The 23,541-nt window shown below is 35.2% G+C and overlaps 1 protein-coding gene across 7 annotated transcripts in view; it reads left to right on the top strand.

Annotated features, from left to right (window-relative positions):
- Positions 1–23,541, top strand: part of bves (popeye domain cAMP effector bves) — a 217,248-nt gene that overhangs the window by 180,788 nt on the left and 12,919 nt on the right. For 4 of the 7 annotated variants that reach the window (XR_014441781.1, XM_083123925.1, XM_083123924.1 and 1 more), the window contains exons 6-8: positions 8,807–8,866; positions 11,037–11,081; positions 18,447–18,585. Coding sequence is in view for 6 of the 7 variants with exons in the window: in XM_083123925.1 (XP_082980051.1) it covers positions 8,807–8,866; positions 11,037–11,081; positions 18,447–18,585 (244 nt within the window). In the remaining variant the exon portion in view is untranslated. The remainder of the gene's footprint in view (positions 1–8,806; positions 8,867–11,036; positions 11,082–18,446; positions 18,586–23,541) is intronic. The other 3 variants (XM_083123927.1, XM_083123926.1, XM_083123923.1) reach the window with 2 other exon arrangements.

Raw genomic sequence — 23,541 nt, 5'->3', positions numbered from 1 at the left:
TGCCTTAGCAGCACATCAACATATTTTCAGGGCTCACTTACAGACATGGTTTGGAAACAACTAAAACATATTGATTAGGGATGTGTGAAGAAAAAACAAAAAAAAAACAACAGATTTGCGATAAGAGAAGAAGTGGGTTACTTCCTGAAGTGCTTCCAAAACTCATGTTTCTGAAGTTGAATCTGGCAGAACAGCAATTCATTTTGCATTTCAAAGAACTGCCTGTGTACTAATGTTAAATCTCTAGGTTCATATAACCTTTTGTAGATGCAAATGTACATTCGCATCTCTTGGGAATATACGTATATGTATATACATATGATATGCAATAGAAATGTACATAGCAAATTTATTTTTGTAATGCAGAAAATAACATCTCATTTCTTACGTGAAATTTAGGAGATTTCGTACTTCCGCGTTGCACAATTTAATGGTTCAATCGTATTAATTTCGAAGATCCACTGTCTTCATTCACAAAAGGGTACGGCGTTTGAAGCGGAGATGGTACCGCGTCACTACATTGTTTGTTCCCGGGCAGCGGTGGTTGCGATTTTTGCCGTTCGGCAGCACTGGTGCACACATCTTGGTTTGCGTCGTCTGCTTCCTGTTGTCCGGTGGCGTTGTCGGTTGGGGGGCTGGGCCGTGTTGCTCGGTAATGTGCCGTTCCTGTTCCCCACGTGGCTGGAGGGGGGTCGAGTATGTGTATAGCATCTTTTCTTTTTCAGGTCGGGGATCTTTCTGAGGACAGGGTGCCAAGTTGGGTGTGCTTGTCCATTGTCCAGGTTTAGTGCTGGTTTCTGCTGGATGATGGCATGGGTTTCTTTGATGGTGTTTTCTATGACAGAGCTGGTTGGGTGAAGTATGGATATGGAGGAGATGGTGTGGTTAGTGGAGTGGAGGTGTTGGAAGAGGCCTGATTTAGGTGTGTCGTTTTTGGCATCTTTTACATCCTCGTTAATCCGTTCTTGGACAGTGCGGATGGTTCTGCCAATGTAGGTGTTGTGGCATTGGCATGTGGTCTTGTAGACACCGGGGGATGCAAGTTTGGGTAGTTTCTGTTTAATAATCTTATGTATTGGAATCGGTTAAATATCGGCATTGGTATCGGTTCCAAAAATTATAAGTGAGTACAGCAGCATCAGTAAATTTTCAGCTTCGTCACATACCTAGTATCAAATTAAAGATAATTTTATACTCTGCAACGTTTGTTCGGATAATTTTCCAATATTATCATTCGTAACAAAAATACACTGCCAAAAAGAAAAAAAGTAAGTATAAAAATTTACATTTTTTTTTATTTTGTCTTAAAATTACTCAAAAACCATTGTGAATATTTAAAACATGGAGAGCATCAAATTTGTAGAGAGTAATGTTGGCACTGAAATTAAGAACAGAATGTGCAGATATGTCCACTAGTGTCAGAGAGATGCATGATTTCCTGAAACACTGTATATTGAACGTTCAGGGGAGCATGGGGAAAGGACTTTTTGGAAAATACATCTCATGATGGTCTAACAGTACACCAAAATTCAGCTTTGCCCTAATTATATCTGACAACGTCCCATTTTTTTCATGGACTATTAGAATCACCTTGACTGCCATAGCTAGGCATAACTAATTCTGGTCAGGACAGGATTAGGAGGGATATTTTTATAATCCTGTCTTTTGGGACTGGAAAAAATCACCATTTCAGGACCAGTTTCGGAACGGGAAGCTTTCAAAATTTTCCGATGCTGTGAAAATCTCGTACTCAATACACTATTTCCCCCAAGTGGTTGTTTTTTCTTTTCTACTTCTGGAATAAAAATTGTTAATTTCAAGAAGTTTTAGACACTTTTAGCACAAAAATACCAAGAATTAACCACTTTCAAATGTGATCCTTTGGAATTTCTCGTCTGTTTGGAATCCCAAAAAGTTGGAAATCATTTCTATCATCTAACATTGATAATTCATGCACTGCCATTTTGGATTACTTTCTTTTATGCAGTACCATTTGATGCATAAAAACATGGATCCTAGGTGCCATGAAGGAGAGCAGATTAAGTAGTCTCTGATATCTATGCATGAGAAATTGCAAAAACATAAGGATTTGTTCATCACCAAAGTGATAGATGTTTATGGAAAGGAAACAAAGCGAATCCAGTTTCTAGTTAAATAGTGTACTCAAGTCTGAATTTATCAACAGTGCCAAGGATTTTTCACTCAATTTCAATTTTATGATTTGTAAAATAATAGTAGTATGTAATGCAAATATGAATAGTAGTAGTTGTAATATTAATAGCATATTGGTTACGTGCGTGTTACTCACTATCTATAAACAAAAAACAAACCTTTCACCCAGTATCCTTGCATGACACTTCTCTGACGTGGCTTGATATTCCAAGCCGAAAATACGACAACCTGAAGAAGGAAGCAGTAAAGCTTCCGAAACGTAGTTCACATACGAATACATACTCACTTATGTAAGTAGACCAATTTCAATACTCTAACGTATTTTTGGTTGTAATATTAATAATAATAATAAAGGTAAAATACAAGTTCTGGCTGAGGGTCAAAATATGAAATCTTACTCTGAGAAAAAATCCTGCGGTGCCCAAGGTTGGTAGGGAAGTACCAAAGATAAACATTAAAAAAGTTTTGTTCTACATGTGTGTATTAGTCACAAGACTACATTGTCAGTACAAAAGCAAAAAAAAGCACCCTATGAACCCTCAAAGTAGTCCCCCAGTGCTGGCAATGATGTGGAAACCATTTCGGATTGAAAGGAAATTGCCATTGCCGTGAAACATAAGATGTCTCGACTCACACGTGATGAGGCGGATGGTATTTGACACCTCCCACATGTGGAAAACCCTTGCACGATTTATGCCCCAGTCCTCGTATAACCTAAACTTCACATCATACAAGAGACATGTGGTACACGTGTCAGGTGTGAACTATTTTTGTTCATCAGTTATTTAATATTGCCTTTCTTCTCATAGTTCATTGAGATGGTGAAATTCACTGTTAAACTCTATAATTTACAACATACTACTGAAAGTTGTCTTAGCATGAAAAAGTTGTTTTTAAAACTAATTTTGACTCACTTTTCCATGGTTGGGCTAACGTTGGCAACCAACGTAAGACCAACGTAAAGCCAACCTTTCCCATGTAAAAACTGACGGCCCAACAGTTGTGATTACTTGGGATATACTTAATGTTATTTAGCTTGCATTACTGTATGAATACTCAGTTTAGTGAAGAATGTATTCTGTTCACATGTATGCACCTGCCGTGCACCAATAGGAATATCTTCATTCCAAGCATTGATATGCATAATTTTGACCATAGAGTGATCATATGAGAAGATCTTCAATTGATTTGATTTGATTTCATTTGATTTTGGTTATTTAGCGTCCCTTTTCTGCCACTTTTTGCTAATCCCAATGATGAAGATGAATGATGTTATGGTGAAATGGATAAAGGGACATCCACAAAGAACATCCATGCCCAGGCAAGGATTTGGACCTGGGACCCCTGGAGTCATAGTGTGCTGTGCTAACCACTCTGCCACGGAGGTTGGCTAGCATCAGTTGAGTTCTAGAATCGAGTCCACAGCCAGTTTGGTGACTGAGAACATAGAGTTCTTGATTTTGGAACTCACCACTGAAGTTCTTGGGTTTTAACACATTCGGGTCTGGCCTCATAATACAGTATTTTTAGCTCTGGCCTGCGGTTTTTGGTTGTTTTTTCAAAAAATCATAGAAAAAAAATATTTTTAATTTGTTTTTATTTACCACACATTTCTCAAATCTACAAAACTTCCTCTTTACAAGGAACCAAAATTTGTTAAATTTTCTTTTCATTTTCAGACATTTTTGAATATTTTTTTAAGCAATGTTTTGTGAAAAAAAAAGTACAACATTGTAACAAATGTTAATATAGAGATATTTTAAGTTCGTAATTTGGAAATTTCAATAATTAACAATGCAAAAATTACATAAACTATCAATACATCTTTTGAATCTTGCATAAGAATACTTCTTATGTGCACATAACAAAAAATAATTACAAATTACAGGTAATTAGCTTTTGTATGAAAAATTTCGAAACATTCAGGAATGCAGAGAGCAACGTCACAGCTGGGGCAGTAAAATGTTGTATCTTTTCTTGCCCACTTGCCAGTTTCTTTTTTGTGCCTGTCTCCACAAACATTACATGACCTACAGGGCTTTGACCTTTTCTCTGTATTGGTGATTTTCCTTGGAAAATGGCGGCCTGTTAGCCTATCTGCTGTAGTTGACATTGATGTTTGACCTTGAATATCTTCCACCCGTTTTGATGAGTAGCGCTTCCCCTACTTGGATGATGAACTCTTCCAGAGACATATTATGATTTTCCCTGTTTACTTTCTTATAAATTACATACGCATTCACCACTGACCTAATGAACAAATGGAATGCAGAATTTCCGCTCTGCGGTCTCGATCTAAGGATGCCATTCTAAACAATGCAAGGTACATCAGCCCGACAACAAACAGTCGCAGGTGCGAGATAAAAATAGGACATGAGTCACCTAGCTGTCGGAATTTCAACCAAGAGGCTTGAAGGAACACGCACATGAGACGAACTACGAACATAGCCCGTAGTTCAATCGGCAAAGCGATTGCATAGTGCAGGATGACGGGCTAAGCCCGTCTTTCATCCACATTGACTTTAAGTGCACTGCGGACTATGCCCGTCGTGAGACCCCAATGTGTTAACTCCCAGCCAGGGTGTGGGTGTTCTTTCTGAATGCACTTTCATCGAGTTCACGTAATCAGCTTTCATCCTCATTGTTGCAACTAGACTACCCAAAAGTGGCAGAAAGGTTATGTAAAATTACTTTTATGGAAGTGACCCCAGAGAGAGCAGCCACCACTCAGTAGGTCTGTGTGAGGCAACATCCTGCATTTTGAAACATTGGACACATTTCGAAGCAATATCACCAATGACTTTATAAATAGCAAAGCTATGCAATAGTATGACTCTGATGGTCTGAAGAGTTAAGATCTAACAATTTTGTTATTTTTTAAGACATGATTTGCTACTTTTAACTGCTTTCCTAATAATGATGTATTTATTTAGTATCTAACATGTTTATTGTTCTTGCTTTGAAACCGATATATGACTGCATAATATGTTCTTTCTGTTCTACTGAACTTGTATATTTGTTAACCAGACACAGGAACACATCTGCATATATTATGACTTATACACACAGAGCGAGCATTTGTGTATGTGTGTGTGTGTGTTTTTTGTGCTTCTACCAGTGTCAGCATCAGAAAAAAGTGGAGAGGCAGAGGTGTGAGGAAAATTTGGGAGGGACCCTTCTGGTGTCATCATTGACTTCTACCTTATTGTAGTGCACATATACCAGTGGAGGCACATGGCACAGTGGTTTGGATCCCACTTTAAAAACTGTAGGTCCAGTCCCGATTAGCCTTTCTGTGCATAAAGTGGACTTAAAACAACAATTCAACCAACCAACCATATTTTGTTTGTTTTATTTGCCACTAAGTTCTAAGTTTATTTCCTACTAGTTCTTCCTAGCCTAAAATGTCCCAATTTTATGGAACATCAATCCCACTGCATGGGCAGATTAAAAGAGATGGCAAAGGAGAGGAGTGATTGTACAGTCTTGGGCCTTCTGGGTTATAACATTTACAGTAACTTTTAATGGGATCATTACAGCTCGGAAGTTGATTTGAATTGGAATTAAAATTTTTGGGTGCATTGGCACATTTGGCCATTTTGCACCCTTCAATATTTTTGTGAAAATATCCCCTTATCTAAAACCTTTACCTGGGAGCTTCAAAAAGGGGTGTAAAAACCCCTTGAGAGAGGTCAAAAGTGCAGGTTGCATGGAACATACACAACACATTAGAAAGGTAAGGACATAATAAAAAACTTCCTCAAAGAGAGTGAAGAAGGCCCGCTCTTCTCACAAAGCAAAAAATATTAGTTAAAATATTCTCATTATCTGCAAATATGGAAATAATGTCTGGGAAGGTTAAAAACTGTCTGAGGAAATTGAAATCAGCACTCTTGAGAAGGATGTGCCAACATTTAAAACCACATTACAGAATCGGTACAGCGGAGGGTACCCTCCCTCCCTTTGCAATAAAATATGATGTGTGAGATGGCTGTCCAATTCAAAGTCAAGTTAAAATGACCTCTTCTCTTCTCGATGGAGAAGTGTTCATGGCTATAAAATTCCATAGCTGTTTCAGATTTGAAGAAAGTAACTGCTAGAACTAAAACTTCACTTTTAGTAATTAAAAGTATTAAATTGGCAATTCACTCAAAGTAAGAGGCATCTGAAGAAGGCAATTTTCTCCCTCCTTTGACATTGGAAATTAATCAATTTCCTCTCCCCAAGATGTGAAAACTAACAATAAATCTTTAACATAATATTAAATAATATATTCTTCACTGCCTAAAGAAGACTATCACTGCCAAACTTGACAATTACAATTAAAACTAATGTAAACCGTCAGTGAATCTAGTAGGCAAGATAAAAAAGAAAGGCATCTGTCATCCATGAGAGAAAGGTGGTTAATCTGGTACTGCCTACGCTAGCAGAAGATGGATTCAAGTACTGTCAACAAAACAGGCTATTCCCATCCTCTCACTGTTAACTTCAATATGTGCCTTCTTTGGAGAAGAAGGGCAAGCTGTCATGTTAATTGTGTACAGTGACTTCTATGTAAGAAAGCTAAGGATCATTATTATTTTGCCAGTACAAATTAGATAATACAACATTTCCATATAAATAATGTGCCTTATTTCTTATATTCCATGATGGATCCTGTTAATAAAAAAAAATGATGATTCTTTCAAAGTCAAAATTACCACACCCAATAGCCAATAATCTATCAAATAGATCAGATGGTGATTGTGATGCTTGTATTTGTTGTTGTTAGTGATATATTTCTTTTCAGATAATTGTAGTTCTTTCAAAATGACTGGTATTATTTCTACAGATTTTTCACTCCCCATTGTGAAGATAATCGCTGCTATTTCATAACCCTTTACATCTCATATTTCACTATGCATTTTGTTGTAGCTGTAAACAATTTGCCTACTCTCTCAACTGTCATAGTCTTTCCTATCTACAATTGGTTAAACAGAAATTTAAGGAAGAATGCATGCTTGGCCAGGACTTGAACCTGGGTCTCTGGCATGCTGTGCCATTCCTCTACCAACTAAACTATGCAGTACAATTCCTCTGTGCTGAATCATAAGATTAATCTACCACACACCTATCAAATGGTAATTATCTGATGACATAACATAATACTTCTGATATCTACTGGGTCACTGGTGTATGCAGAGGGGAGGCTGAAGGGGCTACAGCACCTCCTGCTGAATTTTTTAGAAAATAAAGAATTGAAATGAAGGTGGGAAAAAAACTTAAAATGACTCCCGATTATCATTTCTGTGTTTGAATAACTTTTAAAAGGAAGGTTTAAAATGGTAATTGGAGCTCATATATCATAAAAATACAGACACCAACCACAGAGTATCACCAAAATGTATTTATGGTGATGTTTTTTATGATACACGCAAATATTTAATCTCACTCTGTTCAGTAAAGATTAGATTCAAGCCACTGAACCCACGTTCACGTTCAACTGTATATATTGGTACAATTTAAATTGAATTCACATAATCCTTGAGTGAGGTGGAAATGTATTTTGGATTTTCTTTAACTAGTGACACACACATGCTTTTGCTTACATTAAAGTTCACCTGACATGTCACCATAAAACACACATTCATAATTATCTAAATGCCATGTGTGTGTACATTTAATGGGACTACATGTAAAATGAAACCTAAGTGTTCAAACCAGCTGTTCATATTGTCCACCAAAGATAGAAATAAATGCTTTCCTATGGTTTTCCTCTAACTCCTGAACTACCATTCCGTTCTCATACATGGTGAATAAATATTTTCAATGTTTCAAGAGTGTTTTTGCTTTGCTCTAAGAACGGAAGAATTCAGGTTTTGCATATACAATGATAGTACTTGTAGAGAGTCTTAAAATATAGCAAATTTCATCATAATTAACTACTTTGTCAAATGTTTTACCATTCCTTCAAACTTACACCTCCCACAAGCCTATCGGGGACCATCTCGACTTATTTTTTTAAGACACAACAAAACACTACACATCTTAACAAGCGCTCGAACAGGATTAAATGACAAAGCGACCCAAACATACATCAAAACACAGCCCAGTTTTAGTATTCAATACAATAGTACTTGTGTAACACCAGAAGTTTGAAAAACAAATGCCGAATACACGGCATCCTAAAGAGAGACAGACAGGGGTGCCAACTTTTCAAAAATATTGGGTGGACTCAAACACTTGAATTATAAGTTCCTGCACCACTGAATGCACAAATGCACCATCAGAGTTCACAAGTTCAGCTCCCCCCTCCAAAAAAATCCTGCTGACACCAGGGTACTGGGTGGATATCAAAGACTGTTCATTTGAGATACTGAATAGTAAATTTTTGCAGAACCAAAATTAAAGATTGATACTGAAGAACAAATATTTCCTGTGAGAAAAGTTATACTAATATCTGGGTATCATTAATAGGGATTATCTACCAGATACAAAATATTCTGTCTTCTATAAATATGGTGTATCTACTTGAACAATATGTTATTGAATTTTAAAAAATACAATTAATTCATCAGAAATAAATATAAAATATAAATATTTGTTTTGAAAAGAACAATGATGCTTAAGATTACATGAGAAAAAATCTCAACAGCAATGGGAAGCTACTAGCAATGTTGGTGTCCTAAATCTGCATTCTCTAGCGATCACGAAGGTAAAGCATTATCTTAAATTAATAGTTTACATCAGTGTTGTTGTAGTGATACTTTAGTGACAGAAATGATGATTTAAAATTGTCCCTCAGAGTTAACTACTGCATTATCAAATAGATTGAGTATTAGTGCATGTATTAGTTGTCTGTCTGAGCAAGCATGTTGAAAGAAGTAGAAATTAAATATTTTGGTAGATTTGTCTTTTTTTTAGAAAAAAAGTACTAAATATTTACTATCCACATATGTAGAAGCTCAAGGAAGCAGGCAATGTTTAAAATGTTTCTTATTTGCAGTCAATTTTTGAGTTTTTCAGTTTTTTGATGATCCACCATGATGCTTCTCCATTGAAGGTCACTATCTAGATCCATGTTGCAATTACAGTAATTTCATACAGGAATAAATGCTTATTTCAACATTCTATATACACACACATTCATAAGTGAAGCTTAATGTATAAATTAATTGAAATATTGAATACATCAATTTATTGTAGCTAGTAAGCTGGAGGTCTTGATTATATTTGCTCTTTCATCCATTCCACTGTTCAGTCATCGTAGATGTAGAAAAAAAAAACCTTTAAAAACTAAACTCTGGCCAGGGCATGGCAAGCAATCTTTTCTCTGGACGATAAAGCACAGCACACAGTCCCATCGCCTCTGTTTTCTGGCATTCAAGATTGAAGTCCACTACTATTGCTTGCAAGAAGTATCTCTGTTGTCCTCATGATGCTGGGTCAACAAAATTTTCTAGTTCCCTCCAGGGATCAAACCAAAAGCCACTTGTACCAAATGCTACTAGCATTAACCATTCAGCTCATTAGAAGCTGAAATGTAGAAATGCAAAATATATCCTAATCAGATTTATGATTTCACATGGAAATCAATAATTATAAAAAAATCCGTTACGAATATCAATCACGGTCATGTTCAACGTAAGCTTACTCATACAAAAGTGTTCAGACGATTTTTTAAACCAAACTTAATTAAAACTTTGTGTGTGATTATTTAAGTGCTCTTGAGTTCCTTGGTTTCTTCAAGAAGTGTGCATTAGAAATGGCAATATATTTTTAAAAACTCAGAAAATAAGAAATTCAATATATATGCAGAAAGTCTGTTACATTAGTATGATATGTTAATTGGAGATAATTCTTTGTCTTTTTTTCAAGATTATTATTCTCTTTTAAATATTGTTTTACAAGAGAGTACCTCCTTTCTCATATCCATATCAATTTTGCTTCATTTTACCTTTGGAGTAAAATTTTTTCAAATCAGTTTCTAATGTATGAATATCAGATGAAATTAACATACTTCAAGTCTGTACCAGAATTTGTTGAAACCAATTCCAGTATTCAGCTTCTGACTTTCAAAAGTTGATCATTGAGGATGTATTGGCATGGTTTTCTAATGTGTTTTTGAAGTTTCAAATGTATCACCACTTTATTCCTTCTCATAAATATGAGAGAACTGTTTCTCTAGTGTAAAATATCTAAGGATATAAATGCCACACAGACCTATTTATAGACCTTTTTGTTTTTGCCATGCCACAAATGGCATTTTAAAATAATCATGTGTATTGGAATCGGTTAAATATCGGTGTTGAAATCTGCTCAAAAAATTATCGGCCAGTACTTAATAATCAGTAAATATCCTGCTAGGACTTGTAGATGACTCATACACAGCACAGGTTGTTAAAAATGCACAAAGCTAATAAACACAGTAGATACATTATTATTTGAAATGTACATAGTTGCATGCTTGGAGCTTTTAGTAATATCTTGGCACTCTGAAGCCACATTCAACAAAAACACTGTTTTATATGCACCATTACTTGCTTTGCTTGGGATCAGATGGGAATGAGAAACAGACTATCTATGCAGTAGAACATTTGTTTCTAGTGGTAACCATGCAGACCTTAGCCTTTTCAATTATGTGTATATCTTATTTTCCACTGTAAATTGATTTCAGTATTCTATAGATTTAAGAGGATTGTTCCTTTCTTGGGTGTCTTTTTTATTTGTTTATAGCTGCCAAGTTTGTATGGCATGGAGATTTGTTCAAATTGATATAAATGAAAAGTAAAGTTAAATGGTAGTATCTGAATAATATAAATTGTTGTTATGGCCAAATCAATGTGTGAAGACTTTCACGAGTTCTTTCCTTTTTTTATTTTCAGATGCCTGTAGTTGGTTCCTCTTGTGATCAGGATTTTGCAGTTTTGGTCTGGTCTTAGTGCATCTTTCTTTATTGTAGTGTTAAAGTAGTTGCTTTTGCATTGCTTTTTTCTTTTCTCCTTTTATTTTTATTTTATTCATTTGAGCTTTTTTTATTTTATTTTTCTGTTTTGTTTGGGATGTTGTCTGCACATTGCTTATCTGGGTATGGAGAAATTAAAATCAAATTAGTATTTTAAGTGACGGTACTGGCCAGTGGCCTGTAAAAGTGATCTTCCACACCCTTTTTTATTTATTCTTCAGTTGACTTTGTAATGAAGCTAAGTTCCTGCTCTGACACCTCTGTATTGAAACAAAAATTACTGCTTTAGACTGTGTCCAAAAAGTCTCGTGTGCACTTTGAAGTACTTATTTAAATGTATGAACTCAAAATTAAATCTGAGTTTGAACTGCACTTGATTTGATCACTCATTAGTGATGAAAAGTTATAAAATGTGAACAATTTGATTATGATATTAATATAACAATGATTTTTTTGGCAATACTAACTCTTCAATTATGCATTAAATTTGTCAGTCAAGAAGTCCTTGCACTAATTTGCTTTCGAATTGTGGTGTGCCTCATGAAAAACCCTATTGGTACAGTCACAGACACTTCTGGGTTGTAACAAATCCATCAAAAGCTAGTGGAATTGTTACAACCCAGAAGTGTCTGTGACTCTACTACAACACAACAACAACAACAACTAAAAAAAGAAAATGAAATATCAAATATGGTACAATATGGCACTCATTTTAAAAAAAGATCATAACTACAGCTGAAGCAACATCACTCTGAACCAATACAGATGCTTTTTACCAATTCCCATGTGGTAATAGTTTAAATTGTTCAGAATACTTTACCACAGCAGTCTACCACAGTCTTGCTTTAAAATAGGGAGAAGCAGATAAATCAATACTCTTATCAGTACTGGCCAATATAGGCATGTCAGTTTATTAGTAAAATCTCTGATATTTTTACCAATTGATATATCTGTGAAAAGCCTATAATTCAGTGTAAAATTCTGCTATTTTGTTACTATGTTTACACAAATAAACTCCTGACTCATGTGTGTTGTAAATATCTAAATATTCAGTTTATTTTTCAAAGTCGGTCACTTGGTTACATACATTAATTAAGGAACTTAGTGAACCATTCACATTACTTCAGGAACATTTACATTTGTCAGATATGTATGATATTGGTTACGAATGCTGCTCTAAAAATATTCATGAGTTAACATCTGACATTATCAGGATATTAAAATGCCTGTTATTTACTCACAAATCCATTTTTTCCACACAATAGTGGTGCTAAATGAATTAAAATTTGTGAATTTTGATAATTTTGACTCTGGAAGTGTTTCTTGGCACCCTAGGCACCCTGCAAGGTACCCAGACTTAGCGAGTAATTTCAAACCAACTGATAAATTTGTTATTTACCAATATATCAATATTGATTCAGCCCTTGTCATAACCCTCTTACGGTCAGATTAACTTCCTTCTCCCATACAGTAGTAGGTACACTGCTATCATTTGTCTGCAGTAGGCATACTGGCCCAATTCATGTGGGGCCAATTGAAATATGAAACAACACTGTGTTATGTGGTTGATTTCGTCAAAACTGCTTGTGGCTTCGTATCGATGCATATTGGACCTTCTGGACATGGCCTTAGTCCATCTTCTACACATATTACTTAATCTGTCATGTAATGTTGCCATTTAAAAGTATGTTGCAAACTGTTCTAAAAGTTTTTAAAAAGCAAACTTAAACTTCTTCCTATTTGCTCTTAAGATGCTAACTAATTTTATGAATTGATATGCTTTAACTGAAATGATCCCCACGTATTAGTTTAGAAGCGCATTTGTAAATGGCTTTTACCTTGTTCCAGCAGGTGAAAATCAGATGAACTGGGTGGCAAATGCAACTTCTGCGTATTTACCTGCTGTTAAACTTGAAGCAGAAATCCTTTGCTTCAACATTCTGCTTTAAATAGCTTATTATTTTAAAAATTGTTTTCCTAAAGACTAGACTATTCAAAAAATTGAAGATGTGCCATTCTTCATGTACAGATAATTATTTACAAAATAGTTAGGGAGGCATTTTCATCATGTACTTCCAACTGTGTTTTCCAGTCTTTTTACTTGTCTGTACTTACAAAAATAAGATTTCATTGAAAGGCATTCCGTAGGCATGATTACATGACAAATCTGTTTTACCTGCATGATAACCCCCTCATTTCAACCTCCATGCTTTGTTATGGAAGGATAAGTCACTTTCTTCCTGATGAAAAGAAAAATTGCAATGCCATATCAAAAGCTCGGAAAATATAATGTTAAGTATATGTTAAAAATGAATCCTATGTTTGAAGACTATTGTACACAAAATTTTAACTTAAACTTTCGTTCAGTAAAAACTATTATCTTATCTTGTACTTTAGGAACACAGTAAGAAGACAGAGGGCACTGGTGTAGCTAAAAGTAGACAACCATGCTTCAGTAATAACTAATGGTATAGGATTAAAATTTATTATTAAATATTGTTTGTTATATATGAGAATTGAAAAAAATATTATGTTCATTTCTCGAGTTGAATCATGCCCTTTTAAAAATACCTTTCCCTTGAAAATATTTAGTTACCTCGATATTACAAAGAAGCATAATTATATATTTTAAGTATATTGTATGGAGGACTGTAAATGAGTTTTTCATCTTTTACTGAGAGTGGATAGCAAACAATATTTTTTTGTTTCATGAAAACTATTCATAAAGAAATAATTTGAAGATTATTTTTACTAGTACATTTTTCAAGACTTTGCTCAGCACTCCCCCTCCCACACTCCTCATTTAAGTAGAGCCCTGTACAGTATTTGCTGTTGTGTAAGACTTAAGAAGTTTTCATTAAAAACTGAAATCCGGCCATTTGTGTCACTGATATTAGACAACATCTCCTCAGTCTCTGTCGCTAACATGAAGCAGTTTGTGTAAAATTTTCACCACTGTGCTATGATGGATTTAAATTTCTCGAAACACGAGAAGTTGATTTCCTAGGACTGTGTCTGTGGCCAGCCGGCCAACCGGCTGTCTCAGGAGCGTACCAATAGCAGGCCCTCTCACAGCACACCACCCAGCTACCCAAGTGCGAGTGAGCGAACGAACTGACAAACAGACAAAACAAACAAAGAACAGAGACATCACAAAAAGTTTTACCTATAAATGCTAGCTAGCTTTGTACAGTTTTAGACATGGAAAAGACTAATATTTACCTCTGGACTTGCTGGGTGAAAACAGCATAAAACCGCGAAAACCATGGTGGAGATTCAGAGAAACTGCAGTTCAATTTAACATGTTTATTATGAATAAAACCAACAATTAACAGGTTATGGTGTGAGATATGCACACTATGCCACTATAAATAAAGAAAAACACCCCAAAGAAAATAAAATCTTTATTAACAAAGAATGGGAGAGGGGAAACAAGAGAGGGAGTTGCCTGTTGGAGCACATGTGTTACCGGGAACGAACAGGAAGATATAGGTTTGCCTGTTGAAGCATCTGCGTTATCGGGAACAGACAGAGAAAGAAAGGGGAGGTCCTTTGGAGCAGATGGGAAGATCTGGTTGGGGAGGTTCACCCCTGGAAACCAGACCTTAAGCGGGACACATCCATTTTAGGGGCCTGTTGGGGAAGGGTCATCCAGGTTTTGCACCTGGAAACCAGGTCCTTCGCAGTTGGCATCTGGCAGTCAACTGAGCTTCGCAACCCTAACACACTACTTATATAGGAAAAAATTGAGGTGGAGTTATTTCATAGTGGCTGAAATAGGAACCATCTTGTTACACATAGCAAACCTCCTATATTTACACATTGCAATTAATTATGTGTAAATTACTCTTTTTCATTACTGTTAAAAACACTAAACAAAGAAATAACCAAATGTACATGTTGAAAAAAAAAAGCATTTAACAATTTAAAAACTAACAACAATGGGAACTGACAAGCACAGAGCAGATAAGATAAGTCAAACGACAATGGAAATATAGATACTCAGAGCAGTTCTTCAACAATTACTTTTGACAATCTGTTCTTATCAATTTCAGTCTAACAAACCCACGTGGTACCAACTGCATTTTTGCTTGATCAAAAAATGCAAGAACCACAGGTTCGTTGCAGTGTTGAAAGGTAATATGCACTTTCAACAGGCCTACTTGTTCTGGGCATGTTACTAACACTGCCAGTTTCCTTAAATTTTGCATCTAATGCTTTGATGCTTGTAACATCTGGAGGACCTCTTTCATTTCATTCATACTCCATTCTGAACTGTCTTTCCACTATCAGCGGTGATTTCTTTCATGGCACCACAGAACACGGTGCACTTTCTCTTCATTGAAACAAATGCTCACAGTGTGACTTGCAACAACCCCCCCTCCAAAAAAAAAAAGAAACATCTCAATTAGCCGAGCTATGGAATGCCACAACATTAGTCTTTCTATCCGTCATAGTTTTTAAGATACATTTTTTTTTAATCTGGAAAGACTTTGTGCTCACCTGGTATTATTGACTATGTCACCCTTAGAGAAGCCCATACAAAGCACCTTGCAATTTCAGAATCTGGAGAATGTCGATATTTGGTGCACATTTTAGTTATCATTCTCTCTGCAGAGTATTTTCAAGATTAGCAACAGGTACTTGAAATTACAGCTTTGGCTTTGTAGGTAGTAAGCACATATGGCTTTCACAAAGATTGATCAGAATTTTCTGATAATCCAAATGATTATCTCTTTTAGTAGAAGCCTAGTTTTTGTTACATTCACTGTTCTTTGTAATATAAAATAGCATTATGGAACTATTACAAATATCTGTCATAGTCCTAGGCATATGAGAGGGTGTCAATGGAAGACCATGTCCATCCTCCTTCCTGAGAAGTGAATGTCTGATGAAAATTAACATATTTCATGCTTGTAATTTCATTTCAATGTCAATACATTGAAAGAGCTAATTCCTACAAAGAACCAATAAGTAAGACAATATTAAGTTCCTTGGAGAAAGGTCAGAATTTTGAATTTAAACCATTTTTATGGGGAGGGAAGGGCAGCTTCAATTTTAGAAATAATTGCCTTGTTTGCAAATGATCATAGTTGACAACAAATCACTTAATTAAGATTCATATAATTTTAGTAATATCTTAAGTTTTCAGAATATTAGAATGAGTCTTCAGATTGAGAAGCAGTGTTTAAACAGGTGGCACTTTGAAATTATTATGTATTTAACATTTACACAAACACACACACACACACATGCAAACACATAGTTACAAAACTTTTTTGTTGCTTTTGTTTTAATAGCACTTCAATCATGTCTGTCATCAGAAATAAGGATATTCTATTACAGGCTAAAAGTGATAATAAACTTTGTTTTAGTCACCTGATGGTGGCTATTTGATATACAAGGTGTATCATAATAGAGTAAACAACTTTGAGAATTTATTTTTACTAAACTATATGGAATACAACAATGATATTTGTTGTGTATCAACCAGTAACACTTCAAGTTCCTCTACAAATGTTCAATATGGTTTCCACCAGTTACACGACACACATCTCATTGAGATTCTAGTTCTTGACACACTTTTCCCAAGAACACCTTGTCCACCAAAGGAAGGGCATTTCTTATTCTCTCCTTTAGCTGTTGCACATTCTGCAGCATAGGTAGCACATAGACTTCATCTTTCACAAAGCCCAAATGCAGAAGTCTAGGGGTGTAAGGTCTGGGAACTTTAAGACACAGCCTGCTTTTCTTGCACCTGTAAAAGTTGTCATTTTCATAACATTACACCAGCAGTGTCACAATGACTGTGTTTACAAAAGTCTTGCGAATGAAAACAAAACTTGAAGATTTTCTCATTGTTATACAACAAACCTCATTGTTGTATTTCAGATAATTTTTTAAATAATAAACCTGATAAGTTGTTTACTCTATTATGATACACACTGTAGTTGCAATATAGTGGAAAGGAAATAAATAAATTTGTCATAGGTATTTGAGGTACTAGAAATTCATGTATTGAAAAACACATCTTGAAACTTTCCTGGCAACAAGTGACGAAAAGATTTTTCTCAGCTACCCAGAACTCTTCTGGTTAAAATCCCAAGAAAAGTCTCTTCATGTTGTGAGTTTGTACTTTTCTATATAAAAATAGAGCTCGGAAAGAACTTCTACCAAACCATTTTTCATTTTTTCTAGGAACTTTGTTACTTGGATATTTCTGCAAATTTAAAGTTTTCCTGAATTGTCTTGAATAGGCCTGAGCCATACCACTCTGTACCAATACTAATAATACTCTTGCTGATTCCAACCAATACTTGAAAATTGTAACAGTTCAAAATGGTTCAGGTTTCCATTGGAACTAAACCATAACAATCTACCAGTGTTTCCCTTTGATTATCTCGTGTGAAGTTACTACTGTTTTAATTTCTCCCCACAATGTAGTTGTGAAAATAATATTGAAAATTATGCCTTTTTTCATACTTTTCAGGATATTTAGACTCCTCAAAAGTGTTGCACAGCATTTTTGCTAATTCCTTGAAACAACCAGACTCGGGAAAAATATTAGTGATTAAATTCCAACTGATACCAATGCAAAAGTAGTTTTAAATATTAGCACAGGGTTGATGGAATTTATAACCTCTTCAATATGGAGGAGCATTGGATGCCAAAGCAAAGGAGTATTATATACCAACTAGGAATGTCAGTTCTGTGGAAATCTGATTATCTTAATGTTATGATGCAAACCCCCATGGCAGAATGGTTAGACAGTGTGCTAGGATGCCAGGAATTCCAGGTTCGAATCCCAGGCTGGGAATGGGTGTTCTTTGCGAATGTGCCTTCATAAATTTCATCATATCACTCATCTGCATTTTCACTATTAGCCAAAAGTGGCATAAAAACAACGCTAAGTAACAATTTTTTTAAAAAATAATGTTATGAAGCCCATTGTATTGCTTTGAGATTGTCTAGAACTTTTATTACACAGCACAAAACCTTGTAAGTTTTTCTCAGTGGAAATAAAAAATAAAAATAAGACATCCATTAAAATGACTATTTGTAAACAAATTAGTTTTGATGATCCACTAACACTGTTAACAAAATATATTTTTAGAAACAACAAATAATTGTATTTGTTCACGAAGTCTTATTCTTATTGACTGAATGAAAAACTTCTAATTATGTAGAAACAGAATAGTTAATTAAGCTGCATCCTAAATTTCAAAATAAATAATTATAAAATGCAAACATTTGTAAGTAATTTTAGTTTCTAGTTTTATACCAGTCTTGATTAGTATATTAACAATTGTATCAATAATGCTCTTTGCAGGTCAGTGAAACAATGGCTGCAAGTAACAATGGTCACCTGCCAAATAACATTGAGGATGGGGAAGACAAGCCTATGTTGATAGTGAAAAAATCTGGAGACGGTCCTGGAATAACGGCACTAATTAACAGGCAACTGCAAGGTATCACATTGCATTCCGCAAATTATTTTATGTTCGAATGCATCACGCTTGAATCTTGTTTACTTGGACCAAGATTGAGTTCGTAGTGTTAAGTCTCCACCCATGGTCCAGCAGTTACCAAAATCTGCTGTAAAAGTTGAAAACTGAGTTCAAATCCCAGATAATGCTTGAGTGTTTCTTCTTTCACTCACCACAGTCATACTGTCATAGTTAAACTGGTGGTGCAAATATGAGACTAAATAATCAATTAAACAGATTGTATGAATACACAACATATGTAACACACAAGAAATTAAATATAATTGTAAAATTTTAGAGTTGTATGTCCATGTTTAAAAATTGGAAACTGTTATCACTCATTTTACTTTCATACAAAAACATTGCCTTGATGACAGACACAGAAATTAATGCACATAAGAGAGGCTGCAAAGTAACATTGTATGTAAAGAAGTGCCATGTCACTTTTATGTAGCTACAAATTTTCAGTAAAATGATAAAAAGATTAAGAAGTTCCAATAGCAAATTTATCTTAAAATATTGTGACCAATGTCTCTCCCAATGGTAACATCATTGCCTTGTAATCAGGGGGTCCCAGGTTTGATACCTGGTGGAGGCACATAGCACAGTCGCACGGATCCCACTTTGAAGTCCAGTTTGAGTCTTTCTGTGCATAAAGTGGACTTAAAACAACAAATCATTCAATGTCCCTCGCAGTCAGACCAGGTGTTAGTTACTATGAAAATTTCAGCTCAAAAGCTATGTTTTCACAGCAGTTACTTGTTCATACCACTGCCCTTTCTCACTATATCTCAATTTTTTTATTTCCAAATTGTAGCCAAAGTGGTGATTTGCAATTTCTGTGAATGTAGTTTGCGTAGTTCTGAAAACATATTCTTTATAGAGATTTCAAAATATCACAATATTGACCAGCTTCCGCATAAGGATTTTTCTTCCACCAACTTTAAATGCCTTGATTGATTTCTCTTGCATGCAATATTAGGGCATTTATATGAGGTGTGTAGTTGCTAGAGCCCATTTAAGTGACCAGAAGATTAGAGGCAGAGGCTGTCAGCAAAATGCTTGTGATGATAGGCTTTGTTTGTCTGTGCAAGTGTCAAAATGCTGTGCCTCCTTAAGGATCCAAGCAACTGTGCAATGTGCTTCCACCAGGCATGGGACCCAGGACTCCCCGATTACAAGGCAACAATATTACTTATTACTACATCATCAGGAAGACCCTACAGTCTGAAGTTCAGTTCAGTGTTATGACATATCATCATAATAAATATGTACTCTTGAAGTTTTTCCCAATGTTTTGGCAATCTTGTCTCATCTGTATAATTAATTTATCTGTTTCTCACTTAATTCATAAAAACATAGTTTGAAATAACAACAATTAGTTTCAATGAGCAATAATGTGTGGGGGAGGGCCTACAAAAAATGGATGCAAAAGAGTGGTGAAGACATTCACTAATTAAATCCACATAATATGTTACATTGCTATATGGATACCAGCCAAATATCAATTAGGAAAACTTGTGTAGTTACGATGTACATACAATTGGATATATCCAATTATAATATTTATAATGATGCAAGAAAGTATGATGAGAAACAAGTGGTAATGTCATGCTCAAAGTGGAGAGGAAGGAGTGACCCCCCCAACTAGGTCACTTTGCGAAAAGCATTCCTACCCCCATGCACCCATTTCAAAGCCTCAAAAGAGCACTCCCCAGCTATCAACAATTCTCTTAGGCAATGGATAATGTATAGAATAGGGAAAATATATTTTCTGTTGAAGTTATTTCTCCTCATTTGACATAACATATTTTTTTGTTCCCACACTTCACATGCTCTTTTCACCCCCTTGATAGCATTTTTACATAACTGTATCTCCATAGTTTGCAAATCTGTGCACAGATATTGTCCTGATTGCATAGACACCATGTTATTCATGCCCTCTGCTTTAAAATGTTTAATTTGCATGGGGTTAAATTTGATTGTTTTTATAATTATACAGTTTCAGTAGTGAAATTAGTGAATAGAAATTAAGTTGAAGTACAGCAGTGGGCAAAAGATGGAGACGTGTATTATAATCTTGTTGGAATAATTATGGAATTCTTGTTTTTGCCCAATAATATACATTGCAGTATCCTCAAAAGTTTGTTAGTTTGTTTTAGCTTATATGTGCTTTGAATTATGTTGCTTCTGCAGTGTTTTAGTTTTATATAATATGTAGATGCTTTGAAAATTGCGAATATTATTTCTTTACTAGAAAATTCAAGCTATTAAATACACCTTTCCAGTTTATGGAAGGTTAGTAACATGAAACAGGGTAAATGACAAGACTTATTTATTTGTCGTGCACTACAAAGTATGCTACTCTGCCTTCCATCCAAAATTTTCCAGCATAAAGAGAATATTGTATACCTTAACCAACTTATGTTAGACCATTTTTTACTTGCAGGATAATTTTTTTGAAAAAAGTTGTTGCATTCCCCTTATGTGCACATAAATATCCTTTGAAGTCATCATCTTAAAAGAACCATTTTCTTATGTTTCATATTCACTGCATGTTTGACACATTTAACACATTTTTTGCACCTTGCATTTGTGTATATATTTATTTATAGCTGCATGATAGCTTAGTTGTCAGTTTTAAGTTCTTGCCCATTATACTTGTACAGGCATACCTCGATAATATGGTAAGTTACAGTCAGAGCTTAACTGTTAACCACAACCGTCAATGATCTAGTGACATGCTACTACTACTATATGAGAGAGCTTCAGATTACACCATTATAGTCGAAAGGGAAGGGCTGTGGTAACTCTGCTTCAATGAGTGAAGTGGCAACCTTGTGTTCCTTTATGGTAGTTAGTAATAGAACGGTATTGGTTGGTCTATAGTAAATGTCAGCTAGGAAAGTAGTTTGAAGAGTGATTATAATGCATCTGGAGGTGTATTCTAAAAAATTGACCACAACAATTATTTTCTTATTGTATATATTTATTATACAGGGTGTTATTATAATGGCACCCACAGACCACAGAAATGCATAGAGGACATAAAAAGAAACAACTTTTCTCAGTAATGTCTTTATCATTGGTGCTGTGAAATGAATATGTTGTTTTTCTACCATTTTTTGTATCATTGGTTCACTTCCTGTTGGTCTACTGGACGCATTCCATGCTTAGCATATAATGTGATTGGTAGTTTTGTCATTTTTTACAATTTTTTTTGTATTCCTTGCAACACTGCCGTGTGCTGTTTCACAGCAGGAAATGACGTCATACAGGTGCGATGTTGGGTTACCTGCATACAGGCAGCAAAACTGGCTGTTTTGAATGACTGTAGCCCCGAAACCACGCACCAACGATAAATATGTTGCTGAGAAAATTTTGATGTCTATACGTTTCTGTGGTTCGTGGGTGCCATTAATATGACATCCTGTATATTAATTATATGTAAAATAAATAAAACAAAAAGCAGGCATGCAAGTAAAACAAAAACACAAGTTTGATAACTTCAAATTTTCCGGCAATTTCTGTATATATATAAAATTGGTTTAACACAACTGAATGCATCCTAGTAGAATAGTTGAGCCACTTTTGCCAGTTAACTTTCTTATACTTCACTTATGTGTTTTGTGAAGATAAAGTAATTGATCCAAGCATTCACCAAGAAAGACTGCTTGAACCACTGCTAACCAACTGTCTTCCTAAATGATGGGACTAGAGTGCTGCAGGGATAGGAGTTTGCTTGAGTACCAAATAGTTTGCACAGATGACCCTAGATAGCATACAGAATTGAGAGCTGCTTCGCTCGAGCGACTAACGCTCGAACAGGCAAAAAGAGCAGTATACACTTGAAGCCCAGTAGAAAACGTCTAACAGTCATTTGTCTGCAGTAGTGGGCCCTCAAATATGGACCGTGAAGTGAAAAAAACAGTGAAATTGAAACTTAAGTGAACATGGTCGACATCTCCATGTTAAAATGTAGTTTATTTTCTATTTTACCAAAACACAGTGATATATGAAAATGAGATAGATGATTGTGGGCTGAAACTACCAAGGTGGATATTCTACATACATGTACAATTATTGCCACATTAAAATGATATTCCATTGTGTACACTCGAGCATAGCACACTCGAGGGTGTGAGACTTAAGCAAAAGTGGTCCCTATAGGAAGATATACTGAGTGAAGTTATGTCTAGTGTATCCATTGAACTATATAACTGGAACGCTCGCTGCAACGTTGATCGGCCATGAAAAGTGAAGCCACTTCGTGACTAGTTCCTCCCGGGAAGAAGGGGAGAGAACATGGTGATCTTATAAGCTAACATGTATTTACTCACCTTTTTGCTTTCATATAGGACAAAAAGAAACATAATTTAACTATATTTATGCATTCAGTGCTATAAATGAATGTCTTATTAAGTGTTTCTTCGCTACATTAATAGTTGGCATGTGTTGTTTCGAACAATTTATCCAGTCTTAAGTGGGTTGAACATGGTACGGTCATGTTCGGTGTTTGGATGTACAAATTGTGTAGATATATGCCCGGACTTTTAGGATTTTATAGACATCATTTTAGGCTTTATAAAGAGATGATTTAGCCCTTTTTAGGATTTTTTACATACCCGTATTTTTATTGAAATCAATCACAAATCTTTGCATTTACATGAGCATCAATACTGCAAACACATTTACCTTCACATATTACATGTTTACTAAACTTAAAGCATACAAAAAACACAGTTATTAGAAAATACAGAAAATAATAAAAATTTAAAACTTGTCATTGTTAAGCTATTTCTTTTGTAATGCCAACTTTGCTTCCCTTTTTTTTCTCATGCCCTTTCCCTTCTCTAATTTCCATCCCCCCTTCTGTGTCTCTCTGTGTATGTGCGAGTGAGAAGGGGGAGAGAATATGTTTTCATATTGCCGTACAGT

Source organism: Lepisma saccharinum, chromosome 6 (genome assembly GCF_977018435.1).
Source record: "Lepisma saccharinum chromosome 6, izLepSacc3.1, whole genome shotgun sequence".
Classification (NCBI taxonomy): domain Eukaryota; kingdom Metazoa; phylum Arthropoda; class Insecta; order Zygentoma; family Lepismatidae; genus Lepisma; species Lepisma saccharinum.
The sequence above is the reverse complement of the archived record's forward strand: the minus strand, read 5'-3'. Positions and strand labels throughout refer to the sequence as shown.